Genomic DNA, 22447 nt, shown 5'->3' with positions numbered 1-22447 from the left:
GAATGGCCAAGTCACAGTCCAGACCTGAATCCAATCGAGAATCTGTGGAAAGAGCTGAAAACTGCTGTTCACAAACGCTCTCCATCCAACCTCACTCAGCTCCAGCTGTTTACAAAGGAAAAATGGGCAAGAATTTTAGTCTCTCGATGTGAAAAATTGATAGGCACATACCCCAAGCGACTTGCAGCTGTAATCGCAGCAAAAGGTGGTGCTACAAAGTATTAACTTAAGGGGGATGAATAATATTGCACGCCCCACTTTTCAGTTTTTTATTTTTTTACAAATGTTTAAAATAAGCAATAAATTTCATTCAACTTCACAATTGTGTCCCACTTGTTCCTGATTCTTCACCATTAATTTAACATTTTTTATCTTTATGTTTGAATCCTGAAATGAGGGTAAAGGTTGACAAATTCAAGGGGGCCAAATACTTTCACAAGGTACTGTAAGTATCAAGGCAATGCTGTATAACATAAAAAACACTGTTATAATACTCACCTAAGGATCGGTCCGGTCCGATGGGTGTCGCTTCTCTCCGGTCCGGCGCCTCCTCTCTGCTGCAATCTCTGTCCTCCTTCTACCCAGCCCAGTGTGGATGATGCATCTACTGTACATCACCCACAGAAGTCGATATTGCGGTCCTGCGCAGGCGCACTTTCTGACCTGCTGAGTGCAGATCAAAGTACTGTAATGCACAGGCATGAGGAAAGGTTAAAGACCACCCGCGAATGTGCACTACAATAATAAGGCAGATCAAAATCTGCCCTAAGCAGGGCAGGTCAAAGTGTGCTTGCACAGGACCGCAATGCCGGCTTGTGTGGGTGACCTATGATGCGTTATGCATACGAGCCTCAGAAGAAGGAGGACGACAATCGCCACAGAGAATAGGCGCCAGACCGGAGAGAGGAGGCACTGGACCTTAAGTGAGTATAATAAGTGGTTTTTTTATGTTCTATACACCGGTCTGGGTTCTTATATACAGTATTCTGGACCTCATACTCCTAATGGTGGAGATGCCTGAGTCTCCTTCCTGACCCTGCTCCTGACTAGTCCTGTTTTAATTCCTTCTTCCTCTCTCCCTAGGGAGGGATGGGGCAGGAGTATGTTGAAAACCATAGAAATAGACAAACAGGGAAAACCAAACTCTGTTACTCAGCATGCACAAACAGAGGTGTAAGATAATAATAGCTTAGGAGGAAAACAAAAGCAGCAAGAAAGCAACAAGATAACAGGGATACACTCCACAAGTGCTCCAACACTTTCAGCAGAATGTCTGGGACACCAAAGCTCACAGACCAACACAGGATAACCTATAGCTGGCATGGGTAGAAGATTTCATCCAGCATAAATAGGAGGGGAGCAGGTGTGATTGGCTTTCCAACCACATATGATCACAGGCGCTTAACAAGCAGACCAGCAGAGATTAACTCTTGCTAGCTTGCCTATCAGGAAGCACACAGCAGGTTGACACCCATGCCTACCTGTGTTGACCCCAGACACCAGAGAATCCATCGGGCGGAGTGTCGAAATCTGCAATGTGAACAGAGCCCGATGCTGCCATGACAGTTGACAAACTTTGTTCAACACTCTGTGTGACAAGTAGATTGCATCAATTATACACAAAAAGAAAAGTTCAAAATAGTGTCTCTTCAATATGAAGCGACATTTTTACTACAATAAAGATATTACTGAGGTGACCATTTTGTGCTTCTTTCTTCTAGGATGTACGTCAAGTGATTTTCGATGTTCCAGTGGCCGTTGTATTCCATTAAGCTGGAGGTGTGATGGATCCGCAGATTGTCCTGATAACTCAGATGAATTTGGCTGTCGTAAGTGTAAACTGCTAGTTGGAATAATTATTGCCGGTGTCTCCTAACCACCCTACTTTCTCAGACCCCCCCTCCCCAAAATGTAAATCTGCTTAGTTACAGTCATATGAAAAAGTTTGGGCACCCCTATTAATGTTAACCTTTTTTCTTTATAACAATTTGGGTTTTTGCAACAGCTATTTCAGTTTCATATATCTAATAACTGATGGACTGAGTAATATTTCTGGATTGAAATGAGGTTTATTGTACTAACAGAAAATGTGCAATCCGCATTTAAACAAAATTTGACCTGTGCAAAAGTATGGCCACCTCAACATAAAAGTGACATTAATATTTAGTAGATCCTCCTTTTGCAAAAATAACAGCCTCTAGTCGCTTCCTGTAGCTTTTAATGAGTTCCTGGATCCTGGATGATGAAGGTATATTTGACCATTCCTGTTTACAAAACAATTCCAGTTCAGTTAAGTTTGATGGTCGCCGAGCATGGACAGCCGCTTCACATCATCCCACAGATGTTCAATGATATTCAGGTCTGGGGACTTGGATGGCCATTCCAGAACATTGTAATTGTTCCTCTGCATGAATGCCTGAGTAGATTTGGAGCGGTGTTTTGGATCATTGTCTTGCTGAAATATCCATCCCCTGCGTAACTTCAAGTTCGTCACTGATTCTTGCACATTATTGTCAAGAATCTGCTGATACTGAGTTGAATCCATGCGACCCTCAACTTTAACCAGATTCCCGGTGCCGGCATTGGCCACACAGCCCCAAAGCATGATGGAACCTCCACCAAATTTTACTGTGGGTAGCAAGTGCTTTTCTTGGAATGTCGTGTTTTTTTGCCTCCATGCATAACGCCTTTTTGTAACTGGCTTCTCCAAATGTGCTTTTGCATACCTCAGGCGACTCTGTTTGTGGTGTGCTTACAGAAACGGCTTCTTTCACATCACTCTCCCATACAGCTTCTCCTTGGGCAACGTGTGCTGTATTGTTGACCGATGCACATTGACACCATCTGCAGCAAGATGATGCTGCAGGTCTTTGGAGGTGGTCTGTGGATTGTCCTTGACTGTTCTCACCATTCTTCTTCTCTGCCTTTCTGATATTTTTCTTGGTCTGCCACTTCTGGGCTTAACAAGAACTGTACCTGTGTTCTTCCATTTCCTTACTATGTTTCTCACAGTGGAAACTGACAGTTTAAATCTCTGAGACAACTTTTTGTATCCTTCCCCTGAAAAACTATGTTGAATAATCTTTGTTTTCACATCATTTGAGAGTTGTTTTGAGGAGCCCATGATGCCACTCTTCATAGGAGATTCAAATAGGAGAACAACTTGCAAGTGGCCACCTTAAATACCTTTTCTCATGATTGGATACACCTGCCTATGAAGTTCAAAGCTCAATGAGGTTACAAAACCAATTTAGTGCTTTAGTAAGTCAGTAAAAAGTAGTTAGGAGTGTTCAAATCAAGAAATTGATAAGGGTGCCCATACTTTTGCACCGGTCAAATTTTGTTTAAATGCGGATTGCACATTTTCTGTTAGTACAATAAACCTCATTTCAATCCAGAAATATTACTCAGACCATTAGTTATTAGATATATGAAACTGAAATAGCTGTTACAAAAACCCAAATTGTTATAAAGAAAAAAGGTTAACATTAATAGGGGTGCCCAAACTTTTTCATATTACTGTATGTCCCTTGTATCTGCAAATTTGCCACCCTGATGTTGGGAAAAGTTTGTTGACAACATCTGCAGCGGAGAAAGCTAAAAAGAATCTTTATCATCTTCACAGAAGAGTAGAACTTTCTGTAGATCTTTAATTTGGGGGGGGGATGGTAAGTAAAAGTTTCATTTGTCAAAGAATTACCGGTACTTTGAACATACTTATGCAAGTCAAAAAGAAACTTTGTAAAGTGGAAATATATAATGGAGCAAGGTCAGGGAACAGATCCCGGATGTCAGAGCTGATTTCTAATACCTTCAAAGGCATGCTTTCACAGTTGCTTAGTACTTTACAATGAACATATTCTTGTATCGAACAAATAAGCAACAGTGTTGGGCCAAGTTCACACTTCCTTGGCAGCAGTAGTGCGGTCACAAAGCTACGTAAACATACATGCAATTTTAACTGTAGTTATTATACTAACCAAGATTGTATCCTTCCTCTGGTATAGCATTTCATGGCCTATAAGTCTCCTTACACTGGCATGTCACCACTGGTGGACCCAGACAGGAAAGGCCCCCTGTGCAAGGACAATATATGGGCCCTTTGCAGCCAAAGAGCTCATCAAAATGAACAGATCCTCCTACTTTAGAGGTGGAAATGGGCCCCATTACCTCTTAGGTCCACTGGCTGCACCAATGATGTGTCCGATCTGCATGTCACTCTGCAAGGAGAAACATTACCCCTTAGCCCTCCGTTTAGGCCGGGGCCACACGGGGCACTAGTGCAATGCTCGCGTGACACTCGGCTCGCGCTGGCAGCACAGCAGGAGCCGAGTGTCATGCGAGTGTCCAAGCGACTGCGATCCGACTGTGCAAGCGGACCTCAGCTGTGAGGGGCGGCCCGGCTCTCAGGAGGAGCGGGCCGGCACTGAGGAGGGGAGGGAGGGATTTCTCTCTCTCTCTCCTCCGTAGCCGGCTATTGCGATTCTCGCTCTGCATGCTCGGTACACCAGAGTACCGCGAGTGCAGTGCGATTTTTCTCTTGCCCCATTCACCTGAATGGGTGCGAGAGAAAAGAGTCTTGCATTACAGTCACAGCATGCTGCGATTGTTTTCTCGATCCGATTAGGGCTGAGAAAATAATCGCTCATGTGCACTGACACACAGGCTAGAATTGGTCCGAGTGGAATGCGATGTTTTATCGCACTCCACTTGCACCGATTTTCTCGCCGTGTGGCTTAGGCCTTAAAGCTGCACTCTGGCAACATTATTTGCATAAAACAGATAAAAGGATTGTTCAGGACTTATTTATTGATGACCTATCTTTATGAAATTTTATCCTTATTAGACTAGTGGGGGTCCAACATTAAGCATCCCCGTCGATCAGCTATTCTCAGCTTCTGCTGCGGCCAGAGATACACAGTGTACAATCGTAAAAGAACAGCTCTATACACTATAGGTTGATTCATTATTGCACTTGCTTCTTTTTTTTTTTTGTCCTGCTTTTGTTGTCTTTGTCTCTTTTTTATTTGTGCCTTGTTCATCTTGTGCTTTTTATAAGTGTTTACCTGATATATATATATATATATATATATATATATATATATATATGTAGTGATTTTGCGTAGGCTTGAAAATTTGTGCACATTTTGCACCATTGTAGCTTGCAGTACATGCAACTTTTCAAATACGACACAAAACAGTTATTAAAAAAGACAAAAATAAACAGCATTTTTTATTTTGCTCAAACTTCACACAAGCCACATACACCATTTTGAAAAATATGGTGCAAAAAACAAACAAAAAAAATGAACACCACAAGACAAAAAAGAAATATAAGTTTAAAAAAACCTGAAAATGATGAATCAGACCCCTTTTACTCACTAAGGCCTCAGTTCCACTTGCACATAGCTTCTGATGCGAGAGCATTGGAAGCGAGATGTTAAGGACCCTCTGCTGCAAGTGTAAGCCGAGGATCATGCGACTGTGATCCAATCTTGCGATTGCATCACAGCTGCGGAGAAGAGGGAGGGAGCACTTTATCCCCATCTCCTTCATTGCCTGTCTCTGCATACATCGCACTGCACTCGGATGACATGCGAGTGCAGTTCGATCTATAGACTTGTATGGGTGCGTGTAAGGCGATTTTTTTTCTTTTGCCGATATGGCATGAGAAATCAATCGCAGATGGACACTGCCCCATAGTTTTGCACTGGTGCGAGTGCAATCCGATGTTTTATCGGATTGCACTCATCCATGCAAAACGCAAGTGGAACCGAGGCCTTATAAATGAGATCTGAGCTGCAGCTCTGAGAATGACCACTACATAGTGTGTAGAACTGTGATGTTACGTAGTCATATAACATCTACATTCGGCTCAGAACCGATCAGTGGGGGGGAACTTTTGGATTGACTGACTTAACAAAGAGAAAAGAGCAGGATTACTATGGGCTTTGTGTAAAGTTATGGCAAGTTATAAGTGTAATATCCTTTTGAGGGGGTGACCTAATTATTAATCAAATTCTTCCCGTATGATATCAGCTGCACGGTCATGTTCAGCGAGTCAGTTCCGGTGTGGGGATGGCGAATGCATTGTTCGATCATGGGTCTGTGATGATGAAGAAGACTGTATTGATGGCTCTGATGAACAGCACTGCCGTAAGTTTCTAAAATAATATATGGTGGTCTATTTTTCTTTTTTCCCATTGTCTGTCCAATTCTGTGGTTCGTTTCATACATATATACAGTAGCAAGTAAAAGTTTGGGCACCCCTGGTCAAAATCACTGGTATTGTTAACAGTTAAGCAAGTTGAAGATAACATGATCTCTAAAAGGCATGAAGTTAAAGACGACACATCTCCTTTGTGTTTTACACAAAAAACATTTTTTCCATCTTTCCCATTTGAACATTAAGAAAACAGGAAAATTGGCACATGCAAAAGTTTGGACACCTTGCATTGTTAGTACCTAGTAGCACCTCTTTTGACAAGTAAACGCTTTTTGCAGCCAACCAAGAGTCTTTCAATCTTTGTTTAAGGGATTTCATCCATTCTTCCTTGGAGACGTCTTCCAGTTCTGTGAGATTCCTCCGTCGTCTTGCATGCACTGCTCTTTAGAGGTCTGGCCACAGATTTTCAAAAACCTTCCCTTGACCTCCACTGTTCCTGGTAATTGCAATTTCTTAATTACATTTCGAACTGAGGAAAGAGCAACTTGAAAATGCTTTGCTATCTTATAGCTTTCTCCTGTTTTGTGGTCCTGCACCATTTTCATTTTCAGAGTGCTAGGCAGCTGCTTAAAAGAGCCCAATGTCTGCAGTTTTTTGGCACAAGGTTAGAGGAGGCTGGGTTTTTTATAAGCTGTGAAATTTCCATCACCTGGACTTTCCTAATAATGACAGTGAAGTATCCATAACACTAACAGACTAATTAATGTCTGAAACCTTGGTCAAAGTTATCTCTGCACCCAAATCTCCTAAGGTGTCCAAACTTTAGCATCAGCCCATTTTCCTTTTTGTAATTTTTCAAATGTAAAAGATGAAAATATTTTTTTTTCTGCCTAAAATTCAAAGTGTCATCTTTAATTTTATACATTTTAGAGATCATTTCATCATCAACTTGCTTAGCTGTTCACAATAGCAGTAATTTTGACTAGGGGTTCCCAAACTTGCATGCCACTGTAAGTCAATATTTAGCACATATCCTTGTGTTATTTATCCTGTGTATCTCACGTTTAAATGCAGAACATAAGTGTGTTTAGATCCCTATGGATAAATCCAATTACAGTTAGGTCCACAAATATTTGGACAGTGACACAATTTTCGCGAGTTGGGCTCTGCATGCCACCACATTGGATTTGAAATGAAATCTCTACAACAGAATTCAAGTGCAGATTGTAACGTTTAATTTGAAGGTTTGAACAAAAATATCTGATAGAAATTGTAGGAATTGAACACATTTCTTTACAAACACTCCACATTTTAGGAGGTCAAAAGTAATTGGACAAATAAACCAAACCCAAACAAAATATTTTTATTTTCAATATTTTGTTGCGAATCCTTTGGAGGCAATCACTGCCTTAAGTCTGGAACCCATGGACATCACCAAACGCTGGGTTTCCTCCTTCTTAATGCTTTGCCAGGCCTTTACAGCCGCAGCCTTCAGGTCTTGCTTGTTTGTGGGTCTTTCCGTCTTAAGTCTGGATTTGAGCAAGTGAAATGCATGCTCAATTGGGTTAAGATCTGGTGATTGACTTGGCCATTGCAGAATGTTCCACTTTTTTGCACTCATGAACTCCAGGGTAGCTTTGGCTGTATGCTTGGGGTCATTGTCCATCTGTACTATGAAGCGCCGTCCGATCAACTTTGCGGCATTTGGCTGAATCTGGGCTGAAAGTATATCCCGGTACACTTCAGAATTCATCCGGCTACTCTTGTCTGCTGTTATGTCATCAATAAACACAAGTGACCCAGTGCCATTGAAAGCCATGCATGCCCATGCCATCACATTGCCTCCACCATGTTTTACAGAGGATGTGGTGTGCCTTGGATCATGTGCCGTTCCCTTTCTTCTCCAAACTTTTTTCTTCCCATCATTCTGGTACAGGTTGATCTTTGTCTCATCTGTCCATAGAATACTTTTCCAGAACTGAGCTGGCTTCATGAGGTGTTTTTCAGCAAATTTAACTCTGGCCTGTCTATTTTTGGAATTGATGAATGGTTTGCATCTAGATGTGAACCCTTTGTATTTACTTTCATGGAGTCTTCTCTTTACTGTTGACTTAGAGACAGATACACCTACTTCACTGAGAGTGTTCTGGACTTCAGTTGATGTTGTGAACGGGTTCTTCTTCACCAAAGAAAGTATGCGGCGATCATCCACCACTGTTGTCATCCGTGGACGCCCAGGCCTTTTTGAGTTCCCAAGCTCACCAGTCAATTCCTTTTTTCTCAGAATGTACCCGACTGTTGATTTTGCTACTCCAAGCATGTCTGCTATCTCTCTGATGGATTTTTTCAGCCTCAGGATGTTCTGCTTCACCTCAATTGAGAGTTCCTTAGACCGCATGTTGTCTGGTCACAGCAACAGCTTACAAATGCAAAACCACACACCTGTAATCAACCCCAGACCTTTTAACTACTTCATTGATTACAGGTTAATGAGGGAGACGCCTTCAGAGTTAATTGCAGCCCTTAGAGTCCCTTGTCCAATTTCTTTTGGTCCCTTGAAAAAGAGGAGGCTATGCATTACAGAGCTATGATTCCTAAACCCTTTCTCCGATTTGGATGTGAAAACTCTCATATTGCAGCTGGGAGTGTGCACTTTCAGCCCATATTATATATATAATTGTATTTCTGAACATGTTTTTGTAAACAGCTAAAATAACAAAACTTGTGTCACTGTCCAAATATTTCTGGACCTAACTGTATATGTACGAGACTTATCGGAGTGTACATCCGCTATCGTTTGATGAGCAAACTATTTATCTTGACGAATGTGAACGAAATAGTTGTTGCATTTATCAGCATTTTATTTACATGATAATTTCTCAATTTTTATTGTATCAAAAAGAATTTCTACTTTGCAGCTGATCAATGCCTCATACAGAACAGCGTGCAATTAATTGGTATATTTTTCAGCCGGAAGAACTTGCTCGGCTCAGCAGTTCACATGCGTTAGTGGTCAGTGTATCCCGGGGACTTATAAATGTGACCGAATGAAGGACTGCACCGATGGATCCGATGAACGCAACTGCCGTAAGTGTGATTTCGACACTAAATAATCAAATGTTTTGCATATAATGTGTCACTTACCAAATATGAGATCTCATAGCAAAAGTGGAAATTAATTGCACCTTTTGTGCTAACTGATGGACCACAAGCCCTGAAGTCTGCACAATGCATTATTACTGCATCCTCAATCCATGTTTACACATCCAATCTCTTGTGGGAGAAAAAGATAGTTTGGTCCTCCGGTGATTCCACCCATCTACAGAGTTTTTAGGTAAGGCCAGAGTGACACTTGCGAGTAACTCGCGCGAGTCTCTCATTGAATCACCCGGCACGGACTCACACTCTCCTGACAGGAGCGGGTCAGTTGCATGTATGTCTATGCACCTGAGACGCTCCTGTCCGGAGAGTGTGAGTCCATGCCGGGTGATTCAATGAGAGACTCGCGCGAGTTACACGTGAGACACTCGCAAGTGTGACTCTGGCCTAAAGCCAGGAGTGGTCCTTAAAAAGTGCAAAGAATGCGAATGGAATTCTCCATAGTAAACTGAAGACTTTGGCCCCAGTTCATCATTGACTTTGCGCCTGCTTTTTCCACCTTTTTTGGTTTGAACCCAATTCAGTCTTCAATTTGCGCCTTTTCTCCAGCGAGTTTTATATGTGCTCACTAGTGATGAGCGAGTACTAAAAAGCTCGGGTGCTCGAAGCTCGGGCCGAGCCTCCCAAGATACTCGTGTACTCGGCCCGAGCAACGAGCCCAATGTTATCCTATGGGAGACCCGAGTATTTTTGTGAAATGACCTCCCGGCAGCATGGAGAAACCCTAAAAATGTCACAAAAGTCTCAGAAGAGTGCTCAAATGACATGGCAACAGCATGGGGAAGACCCCTTGAAGCATTTATCACTCAAAAGTCACAGCTGTGAACAATTTTGTCCGCGTTTTACGCCATTTTTACGGACTCACCAGAAAACCTTCCAAAATGACCCCAAAATGATTTTTCATGGCGGAAATGTTAAGGGCACATACCCAATAGTGAGATAGATCTGGTGTATGTTACTTTTTGAGATCAATACATGAAAGATTTTACGTGAAAACATTGTGTGGCACTCCGATGTCCCTGAGAAGAGACGTACATGAAGGCCTCTTGAGTCTAATGTGCCCATTTTGAGGAAGTGAGTCTTTGTAGTATTTTCCTTTGCCAGGGCAGTCCTAAATTGTGAGGTTCACCAATGCCCCTGCATACAGACGTGCATGAGGGCCTCAAAACATTAAGTGTCCATTGTCAGGAAGTGGGTGTATTATAGTATAGCCCTTAGGCAGGGCAGCCAAAAATTGGGAGGCTCCACATTGTCCCTGGGTAGAGACGTGCATGATGGCCTTTAAACCTGAAGTGCCCATTGTAAGGAAGTGGGTCTATTTCAGTATAGCCCTTTGCCAGGGCAGCCAAAAATTGGGAGGCTCCACATTGTCCCTGGGTAGAGACGTGCATGAGGGCCTCAAAACATTAAGTGTCCATTTTAAGGAAGTGGGTGTATTTCAGTATAGCCCTTAGGCAGGGCAGCCAAAAATTGGGAGGCTCCACATTGTCCCTGGATAGAGACGTGCATGATGGCCTTTAAACCTGAAGTGCCCATTGTAAGGAAGTGGGTCTATTTCAGTATAGCCCTTTGCCAGGGCAGCCAAAAATTGGGAGGCTCCACATTGTCCCTGGGTAGAGACGTGCATGAGGGCCTCAAAACATTAAGTGTCCATTTTAAGGAAGTGGGTGTATTTCAGTATAGCCCTTAGGCAGGGCAGCCAAAAATTGGGAGGCTCCACATTGTCCCTGGATAGAGACGTGCATGATGGCCTTTAAACCTGAAGTGCCCATTGTAAGGAAGTGGGTCTATTTCAGTATAGCCCTTTGCCAGGGCAGCCAAAAATTGGGAGGCTCCACATTGTCCCTGGGTAGAGACGTGCATGAGGGCCTCAAAACATTAAGTGTCCATTTTAAGGAAGTGGGTGTATTTCAGTATAGCCCTTAGGCAGGGCAGCCAAAAATTGGGAGGCTACACGTTGTCCCTGGGTAGAGACGTGCATGAGGGCCTCAAAACATTAAGTGTCCATTTTAAGGAAGTGGGTGTATTTCAGTATAGCCCTTAGGCAGGGCAGCCAAAAATTGGGAGGCTCCACATTGTCCCTGGGTAGAGACGTGCATGATGGCCTTTAAACCTGAAGTGCCCATTGTAAGGAAGTGGGTCTATTTCAGTATAGCCCTTTGCCAGGGCAGCCAAAAATTGGGAGGCTCCACATTGTCCCTGGGTAGAGACGTGCATGAGGGCCTCAAAACATTAAGTGTCCATTGTCAGGAAGTGGGTGTATTATAGTATAGCCCTTAGGCAGGGCAGCCAAAAATTGGGAGGCTCCACATTGTCCCTGGGTAGAGACGTGCATGAGGGCCTCAAAACATTAAGTGTCCATTTTAAGGAAGTGGGTGTATTTCAGTATAGCCCTTAGGCAGGGCAGCCAAAAATTGGGAGGCTACACGTTGTCCCTGGGTAGAGACGTGCATGAGGGCCTCAAAACATTGTTCCCATTGCAAAGGAGCGGGTCTCCTGTCGTTGTAATGTCCATTCTGCAAAGAATGGGCGAAAAAATTTACCACTGGGGGTATACCTGAAACAAAGACCTAACTATTGTAACGGTCATCATGATGGCGCATGAGGAGAAGGAGGAGCAGTCCAGCGATTATCCAAAGTCGAGAAGTGTACCCATGGGTGAGTGGAGGTACATGGCAAACTTTAAATTCCGCTCTCATTTGCTGGTGGTGTGGTGAAGTCTGGCCCAATCCAACCCTTGTTCATCTTTATCAGAGTCAGCCTGTCAGCATTTTCAGTTGACAGGCGGGTGCGTTTATCTGTAATGATTCCACCTGCGGCACTAAAAACACGCTCTGACAAAACGCTAGCAGCAGGGCAGGCCAGGACTTCCAAGGCGTAGAGAGCCAATTCATGCCACGTGTCCAGCTTGGATACCCAATAATTGTAAGGCACAGAGGAATGTCGGAGTACAGTTGTTCGATCTGCAAGGTACTCCTTCAGCATCTGGGCAAACTTAGGATTTCTTGTGGCACTACCCCGCACCTCAGGGGCTGTGGTACGTGAGGGGCTGAGAAAACTGTCCCACATCTTAAAGACTGTTCCCCTACCTCTGGCGGATTGGACTTGTGCCTCTCTCGGCTGTACGCCTCGGTTGTCCACTGATTCCTGACCTATGCCGCTAGCGTTTTGTGAGGGGAATGCTTTGCCTACTTCCGTGAGTATGGCCTTCCGAAACTGCTGCATTTTGGTTGACCTCTCATCCACGGGAATAAGAGACAAAAAGTTCTCCTTGTAGCGTGGGTCTAACAGTGTTACCAACCAGTAATGATTGTCGGCCAAGATGTTCTTAACGCGAGGGTCACGAGACAGGCAGCTTACCATAAAGTCAGCCATGTGCGCCAGACTCTTAACAGCCAGGACTTCAGTAGCCTGACCAACAAGATGACTGAACATGCTGTCCTCCTCCTCCTCCTCCTCCTCCTCCTCATCTACCCTGTCCTCTGGCCAGCCACGCTGAATCGAGGATATGACTGGTGTGCATGTCATATCCTCAATTTGGCCGGAGAGTTGCTCCATGTCTTCATCCTCCTCCTCGTCATAGTCCTCCACTGCACGTTGTGATGAGACGAGGCTGGGCTGTGTGTTATCACCCACACCCACTACTGTTTCTTGCTGCAACTCATCGCGCTCCGCCTGCAATGCATCATGTTTGTTTTTCAAAAGGGACCGTTTTAGAAGGCAGAGTAGCGGTATGGTGACGCTAATAATGGCGTCATCACCACTCACCATCTTGGTGGAGTCCTCAAAGTTTTGGAGGATGGTACATAGGTCTGACATCCATCTCCACTCCTCAGGTGTTATGTGTGGAGTTTGACCCATTTCCCGACGGCTTAGGTGATGCAGGTACTCAACAACTGCCCTCTTCTGCTCACATATCCTGACCAACATGTGCAGAGTTGAATTCCAACGCGTGGGGACATCACACACCAGTCTGTGAGCCGGAAGATGCAAACGGCGCTGAAAGCCGGCAAGGCCGGCTGAAGCAGTAGGTGACTTTCGAAAATGTGCAGACAGGCGGCGAACTTTTACCAGCAGATCAGACAGCTCTGGGTATGACTTTATAAACCGCTGAACCACGAGGTTGAGCACATGGGCCACGCATGGAACATGTGTCAGCTGGCCTCGCCTCAAAGCCGCCACCAGGTTCCGGCCATTGTCACAAACGACCTTTCCTGGCTTTAGGTTCAGAGGTGTGAGCCAGTGATCTGCCTGCTGTTTCAGAGCTGTCCACAGCTCTTCTGCATTGTGGGGTTTGTCACCTATGCAGATTAGCTTCAGCACAGCCTGTTGCCGCTTCGCCGAGGCAGTGCTGCAGTGCTTCCAGCTTGTGACTGGTGTGGAGGGCACAGTGGATGAGGATGCGCAGGAGGAGGAGGAGGCTGAAGAGCATGACATTCCGGAGCTGTAGAGTGTGGGTGAAACACTGACTGAGGTAGGGCCTGCAAACCTTGGTGTGGGAAGGACGTGTTCCGTCCCTCGCTCAGACTGGGTCCCAGCTTCCACAATATTAACCCAGTGTGCCGTCAACGAGATGTAGCAGCCTTGCCCACAAGCACTTGTCCACGTGTCTGTGGTTAGGTGGACTTTGGGTGAAACAGCGTTGTTCAGGGCACGTGTGATGTTTTGTGACACGTGGTTATGCAACGCGGGGACGGCACACCGGGAGAAATAGTGGCGGCTGGGGACCGAGTAACGTGGGACAGCTGCCGCCATCAGGTCACGGAATGCTTCTGTCTCCACCAGCCTAAAAGGCAACATTTCCAGCGCAAGCAGTCGCGAAATGTTAGCATTTAGAACTGTGGCATGTGGGGTGTTGGCAGTGTATTTGCGCCTGCGTTCAAAGGTTTGCTGAATGGATAACTGAACGCTGCGCTGGGACAAGGACGTGCTTGATGATGGTGTTCTTTCTGCGTAGGCAACTGCAGGTGCAGGAGTGGAGGAGGCTTGTTCGCAGGCAGCATGGACAGAGGATTGGCTCGCATGCACAACCAGCGAAGACGTAGCAGTGACATCAGCAAGCACTGCTCCTCGACTCTGTTGTACTTCCCACAAAGTCGGGTGCTTGGCTGACATGTGCCTGATCATGCTGGTGGTGGTCAGGCTGCTAGTTTTGGTACCCCTGCTGATGCTGGCACGGCAGGTGTTGCAAATGGCCTTTTTTGAATCATCTGGATCCAACTTAAAAAACTGCCAGACTCGTGAAGACCTAACATTTGTACAGGCACCTTGTGTCGTCGTGTTGTTACGGGGAACGGTTGCCTGACTTCTGCCTGGGACCACCACCCTGCTTCTTACTGCCTGTTGTGATGCTACGCCTCCCTCCCCCTGTGCACTGCTGTCCTCGCTCTGCATATCCTCCTGCCAGGTTGGGTCAGTTACTGGATCATCCACCACGTCGTCTTCCTCTTCCGCACCCTGCTCCTCCTCCTGACTTGCTGACAATTGTGTCTCATCATCGTCCACCACTTGTTGAGACACGTTGCCAACTTCGTGAGAACGTGGCTGCTCAAATATTTGGCTATCTGTACAGACGATCTCCTCATGACCCACTTCAATATGAGCTGGCGAGAGGCCAGAATGTGTGAATGGAAACGTGAACAGCTCTTCCGAGTGTCCAAGTGTGGGATCATTAATGTCCGAGGAGGACGTGTACTCAGCCTGGTGGTAGGAAGGAGGATCAGGTTCAGAAATGTGCGGTGCAGTATCACGGCTACTGACACTTGACCGTGTGGAAGACAGAGTGTTTGTGGTGGTGCCAATCTGACTGGAAGCATTATCCGCTATCCAACTAACAACCTGTTGACACTGGTCTTGGTTCAAGAGCGGTGTACTGCTGCGGTCCCCAAGAATTTGGGACAGGACGTGCGAGCGACTAGATGTGGCCCTTTGTTGTGGCGAAATTAGAGCTTGCCCACGACCTCGGCCTCTGCCTGCACCACCATCACGTCCACTTCCTTGTTCCTTGCCAATGCCCTTGCGCATTTTGCAATGCTGTGCACTGCTGACGTGTATATTCACTACTTGTGCGTTATATCAAAGTTTCTGGAAATTGCACACCAGTGCACCTGTACGCTGCCACCAACAGGCACACACGTGCGGTTTTAAAAACCAAGCACGGACGCAATAATAACCTAACACAGGTTTTAGGAGCAAAAATTAAGAACTCTGACACTATCAGCCACTGCTGACTGACGTGTATTATACACTACACTTGTGCGTTATATAATAGTTTGGTAAACGCACACCAGTGCACCTGTACGCTGCCACCAACAGGCACACACGTGCGGTTTTAAAAACCAAGCACGGACGCAATAATAACCTAACACAGGTTTTAGGAGCAAAAATTAAGAACTCTGACACTATCAGCCACTGCTGACTGACGTGTATTATACACTACACTTGTGCGTTATATAATAGTTTGGTAAACGCACACCAGTGCACCTGTACGCTGCCACCAACAGGCACACACGTGCGGTTTTAAAAACCAAGCACGGACGCAATAATAACCTAACACAGGTTTTAGGAGCAAAAATTAAGAACTCTGACACTATCAGCCACTGCTGACTGACGTGTATTATACACTACACTTGTGCGTTATATAATAGTTTGGTAAACGCACACCAGTGCACCTGTACGCTGCCACCAACAGGCACACACGTGCGGTTTTAAAAACCAAGCACGGACGCAATAATAACCTAACACAGGTTTTAGGAGCAAAAATTAAGAACTCTGACACTATCAGCCACTGCTGACTGACGTGTATTATACACTACACTTGTGCGTTATATAATAGTTTGGTAAACGCACACCAGTGCACCTGTACGCTGCCACCAACAGGCACACACGTGCGGTTTTAAAAACCAAGCACGGACGCAATAATAACCTACTAACAGGTTTTAGGAGCAAAAATTAAGAACTCTGACACTATCAGCCACTGCTGACTGACGTGTATTATACACTACACTTGTGCGTTATATAATAGTTTGGTAAACGCACACCAGTGCACCTGTACGCTGCCACCAACAGGCACACACGTGCGGTTTTAAAAACCAAGCACGGACGCAATAATAACCTAACACAGGTTTTAGGAGCAAAAATTAAGAACTCTGACACTATCAGCCACTGCTGACTGACGTGTATTATACACTACACTTGTGCGTTATATAATAGTTTGGTAAACGCACACCAGTGCACCTGTACGCTGCCACCAACAGGCACACACGTGCGGTTTTAAAAACCAAGCACGGACGCAATAATAACCTACTAACAGGTTTTTTTGGGGAGCGACAATTACAGTACAGACAAGTCAGACACTATCTGGACTGTTTTACACTGTGTACACCAGCCCCAGATATGAAGGCTGGTATACGGTCACCACTACCCTGCCTGCCTGCCTGCCTGTATACTGCTACAATAGTCCTGACAAGGACTCTTTTGGTCACTAGCCTGTATTCAGACCTGGCTATACCCTGCCTGTATATAGCAACAATAGTCCTGAGAAGGACTCTGCTACTGTACGCCGACCTGGCTATACCCTGCCTGCCTGTATACAACTAGAATAGTCCTGAGAAGGACTTTTGGTCACACTGTTTGCAGCCCTGCAACTGAAAAAGCTATAAAGGGCCGCAAAGCTTTCCCTGAATCAGCGACACTCTCCCTACACTCACTGTCAGAATAGCTGTGAGCAGAGCACAGCGCGCCGGCCGATATAAAGGCTCGGTGACGCTGTGCAGGCCGGCCAATCACTGCAATTCCACAACTAACAGGGCTGTGGCATTGCAGTGGTCTGCCAGCCAATCCCTGCATGAGGGCTGGCTCTCAAAAGAGCGCCAACATGCAGAAATGAAGACCACGAGTAAAGCACGAGTATCGCGAGATTACTCGGTCCCCGCCGAGCAGCCCGAGTACAGTGATACTCGTGCGAGTACCGAGTAGTGACAAGCATGCTCGCTCATCACTAGTGCTCACCTGTTTTTGTTTTTCACCGTGAAGGTGAAGTTTAACAGTTTTAGATGTTTTCGTCTGATCTATCAAATGTCACACAATTGCACTCCAGTCATCCCAACCAGCAAATTTTTGAGTATCCAAGCACTTTGGTGCAATTTTTGCGGCGTTTTGCAAACCGTGCTACTTTTAGAGCCAAAAAGTCTTAAAACTAAAAAGAGAACAAAAAGACCATTTTTGACTTTCCCATAAATAAATGATTTGCATGCGTCATTTTGAAGAATTTAGCCCGAAAATGGCAACTAATGCCACAAGGCAAAAAAAAAAAAAAGTACTTACAAAAAAAACTGAAAAAATACCCTGTAGACAGGGAAAGATAGAAAGAGACAAACGCGGCGCCAATCTGAGTGTAGTGAAGTTTTTTTTATATATAAAGGTGTCGAACATCCGAGCCGAAACGTGTAATTAATTATATTTTAATGTACATATAAAATATATCCTTACTTATTTGTATATTGGTCTAGTCATATGACCAAAAATCATCTAATACGTTCCACCATTGGTAGCAGGAGCGCCGCAAGACTGCTAATTGCCTTTAAAAAAAGAAACTGTGAATGATAACCCAATGTCTATAGAAGACTTGTGAGTGTGCTTCGCTAGGCAAAAACCACCGATGGAGCGGGGAGTATAAACTGAAAACCTAAGCTGTAGCAAATGTATCAGGGTAATCGAGAGTGCAGACCATGTAAGAAAAAAACCCTATAAAATATAACTTTTAATCAATATACTTAAAAGATAAGGCCTGTTCAAAACGTAAAACAAACAAAGTGAAACCCCAATAGGTGGTCAATACGCAATGATTAGGGAGAGCCAGATCAAATAAAATGCAAAAGTAATATCCTAGAAGAACTGACCCTAATAATTCCCTAGGACACCCAACTGAACAATGTGGGGTATAACGCCCTAAAGGCTGCTTTACACGCAGCAACATCGCTAGCGATGTCGCTCCTGAATGCACCCGCCCCCGTCGTTTGTGCATCATGGGCAAATCGCTGCCCGTGGTGCACAATATCGCTAGGCCCCGTCACACGGACTTACCTTCCCAGCGATGTCGCTGTGGAAGGCGAACTGCCTCTTTTCTAAGGGGGCGGTTTGTGCGGTGTCACAGCGACGTCACACAGCAGGCGTCCAATAGAAGGGGAGGGGCGGAGAGCAGCTGCATTATCGACACGCCCACCTCGTTGCCGGAGGACGCAGGTAAGCTGTTTTTCGTCGTTCCCGGGGTGTCACACATAGCGATGTGTGCTGCCTCAGGAACGACGAACAACCTACGTCCACAACGACCAACAAGCTTTTGAAAATGAACGACGTGTCAATGATCAATGATAAGGTGATTATTTTTGATCGTTAACACTCGCTCAGAGCTGTTACACGCAACGACGTCCCTAACGATGCCTTATGTGCGTCACGAATTCCGTGCCCCGACGACATATTGTTAGATATGTCATTGCGTGTAAAGCCCCCTTACGTTGTACTGGCACCCTCACTCACCGTCGGAAGACTGTAGGGCATCCCTATTATTGTCCTGACCACACTAAAAACGTGAAAAAGTGAACAAACACCAGATAAAAAGGCTGATATCGTAAGATAATAAAATATACTTAGTTCAACTATGTTCTCCAAACAGCAAATCCCGACGCATTTCCCCCTAGTTTTTGGTATCCAAGGTTGATCAGGGGACAGTGTACCAATACATCAGGCTCCCAGATGTAGTGACCCCCAAGCCAAAAGAAGGACAGTGCCGGTGCATGAGGACGATACCTCCAAAAATGGCAACTCATCCCACAAGGCAAAAATGGAAAATGACTTTAAATAAGAAATTGTGAATGATAACCCAGTGTCTATAGAAGTCTTGTGATCGCTCTTAGCTAGGTAAAAACCATTGATGGAGCAGGTTGTTAGGGGTAAACTGAGCTGATCTTTCTCTTTTCATAGACACCATGATAGTATACGGCCAACTTTTGCATGTGGTTATATGCTGATATAGAAATCTGAAGACCTTGAAACAAATGGATAATGAAATCTCGTCAACTCTACTTGTGTTTTAGATGATTCTTTCGAACCTCCATCAGCAGCACAGATGACCACCTACTGTTTCTCTTCTGGCACTTACCAAATAAAATATATATAGATTTTTTTTTCTACTTTTAAGCTGTTATTGGGTTAGTGAACATTTTCTGGCCCCTAACTTGCAGTATAATAAACACAGTTATATTCACAAATGAATGCTTTGGTAGGATATCACTTAAATAATTCATCTACCAGGAGGTCTTTTTGAAGAGGAGCAAGTGACAACTTGTCATAAATATGATTTTTTTTTTAACTTGGTGTAAATGCTGCTGTACAAATGCTGCTTTTCTATCAATCTAGTCTTGTTAGGGAAGTGGGTGTGGTCATCATTAAAATGCTCATAGGGAAGAGTTGAGGACCATGTGCATTTCTATCGATTTGCATTCCTGAGAGCAGTTCTACCTGTTTGCATTGCTCAGTCCATTTCTATCTGTTTGCATTGCTCAGTGCAGTTCTATCTGTTTGCATTTCTCAGTGCATTTCTATCTGTTTGCATTTCTCAGTGCATTTCTATCTGTTTGCATTGCTCAGTGCATTTCTACCTGTTTGCATTTCTCAGTGCATTTCTATCTGTTTGCATTGCTCAGTGCATTTCTACCTGTTTGCATTGCTCAGTGCATTTCTATCTGTTTGCATTGCTCAGTGCATTTCTATTTGCATTGCTCAGTGCATTTCTACCTGTTTGCATTGCTCAGTGCATTTCCACCTGTTTGCATTGCTGTGTGCATTTCTATTGGTTTGCATAGCTGAGAGCAGTTCTACCTGTTTGCATTGCTCTGTGCATTTCTATTTGCATTGCCCAGTGCAATTCTGTCTGTTTGCATTGCTCAGTGCAATTCTGTCTATTTGCATTGCTCAGTGCATTTCTGTCTATTTCCATTGCTCAGTGCATTTCTGTCTATTTGCATTGCTCAGTTCAATTCTCTCTGTTTGCATTGCTCAGTGCAATTCTGTCTGTTTGCATTGCTCTGTGCATTTCTGTCTATTTGCATTGCTCAGTGCATTTCTGTCTATTTGCATTGCTCAGTGCAATTCTGTCTATTTGCATTGCTCAGTGCAATTCTGTCTGTTTGCATTGCTCTGTGCATTTCTGTCTATTTGCATTGCTCAGTGCAATTCTGTCTATTTGCATTGCTCAGTGCAATTCTGTCTGTTTGCATTGCTCAGTGCATTTCTGTCTGTTTGCATTGCTCTGTGCATTTCTGTCTATTTGCATTGCTCAGTGCAATTCTGTCTGTTTGCATTGCTCAGTGCATTTCTGTCTGTTTGCATTGCTCAGTGCATTTCTGTCTGTTTGCATTTCTCTGTGCATTTCTACCAGTTTGCATTGCTCAGTGCATTTCTGTCTGTTTGCATTGCTCAGTGCATTTCTGTCTGTTTGCAATACTTAAATTACATATTTATGGCAATTAACAGGTTCTTCTTAAAGGGAATCTGTCACCAGATTTTTCCCTAGTAAACCAAAAATATCACCTTCTGAAGCACCTTGGCTGCATTCTATGAAGGTGCACCTTGTTGCTGGCCCCCTTTTCAGATCGACAAAACAACTTTACAAAATATTACCTTTTCGTATGCAAATTACTTTGGTTGGCCAGATAGGTGGCCTCTATTTCGCCTTCTGTCCCCCCTCCTGCCGCTGTTCGCCATCCCCTAGTCTTGATTTGCATGGATGACGACGGCCCTGTCATCCTCCACGCTGATGCTGAAGTCTTGCGGAGGCATAGTTAGCAAAGGCCACTATCGCAGACCTGAGCAGAAACTATCCCTCTCGCGCCGGTGATGTATTTACGCAGGCTCGAGATTATGGGCGGCGCTGTGCATGACCTCACCAACGCTATTCTAGTACCCGCCCATAATCTCAAGCCTGCGCAAATGTATCACCGGCACGAGAGAGGGATAGTTTCTGCTCAGACTCGCGATAGCGGCCTCTGCTAACTGCCCTGCGCGAGACTTCGGCATCAGCGTGGAGGATGACAGGCCGTCGTCATCCATGCAAATCAAGACTGGGGGATGGCGAACAGCAGCAGGAGGGGGGACAGAAGGTGAAATAGAGCCCGCCCATCTGGCCAACAAAACTAATTTGCATACGAAAAGGTAACATTTTATAATATTGTTTTGGAGGTTTGAAAAGGGGGCCAGCAACAAGGTGTAGCCCAGGAGCTGCAGAAGGTGATATTTTTGGTTTAATAGGGAAAAATATGGTGACAAGTTCCCTTTAGTAAGTTTCCTTTATTTTATATATATATGTATTGTAAATTAGAAAAAAAAATGTTCTTTTTTTCACTAAAACTTGTACATACAAAACACTGCGTTAGCATCGTCCTTCATATATCAGATATCCATCAGGTTCAAGCTGAGGATCTTGTACAGACTCCTATTACTGAATTCTGCACTTCCACAGTTCTCCCTCTAAATCACTTTGTAGAAAACAGAAGAGAAAAAAAACTGTATCTGTTGGATAAGCTTCAAAGGATTTCAATTAAGTAGAGGAAACCGTCCCCAAGTAAGTCAAGGAGATTTTTTTTTTAGCTCCAAATGTCCTACTGGTGCTTTAAAGTAAAGAGATCCCCAAGGAGTAGTACACACTATTCTTGGCCTGGTGATCCTGTCTTGGATAGTTCAGCAAACAGATCCAAGTTGCACAGGAGATAAGAACTCAAGTTTGCCTCTCACTGTGGTACATTATTTAAGAGGCCAGTCAACTGAAAAATTCCCCAATATTAAGTATCTCGGCTCCTGGACATGTCATAAAATGGGACAAGGAGTTTTTAAAGCACAGTCCACTTTGCGGCTAATGGGATTAGTGGGAAGGAAAAACTACCCATGCAGACGAAGATAAACATCTGAGCAATGTTGTAGCCATAACCCATTTAATTAGAGCAGATGAAGTGTCTTATTCATCAAACAGTGTGCTGCTGTTTTATGTGAAATGACCATTAGAGGCTGCGAGTGATGATAACATTCCTTACATTTCACTGTTTGCAATGACAGAGGAGGAATGCAAAA

General features: G+C 44.5%; 1 protein-coding gene across 2 annotated transcripts in view; it reads left to right on the top strand.

Moving 5' to 3' along the window:
- Positions 1 to 22447, top strand: part of LRP2 (LDL receptor related protein 2) — a 402994-nt gene that overhangs the window by 78514 nt on the left and 302033 nt on the right. For both annotated transcript variants that reach the window (XM_075317292.1, XM_075317291.1), the window contains exons 2-4: positions 1722 to 1829; positions 6040 to 6156; positions 9137 to 9253. In XM_075317292.1, the coding sequence (XP_075173407.1) occupies positions 1722 to 1829; positions 6040 to 6156; positions 9137 to 9253 (342 nt within the window). The remainder of the gene's footprint in view (positions 1 to 1721; positions 1830 to 6039; positions 6157 to 9136; positions 9254 to 22447) is intronic.

This window comes from Anomaloglossus baeobatrachus, chromosome 7, assembly GCF_048569485.1.
Source record: "Anomaloglossus baeobatrachus isolate aAnoBae1 chromosome 7, aAnoBae1.hap1, whole genome shotgun sequence".
NCBI classification, from domain to species: Eukaryota; Metazoa; Chordata; class Amphibia; order Anura; family Aromobatidae; genus Anomaloglossus; species Anomaloglossus baeobatrachus.
The sequence above is the reverse complement of the archived record's forward strand: the minus strand, read 5'-3'. Positions and strand labels throughout refer to the sequence as shown.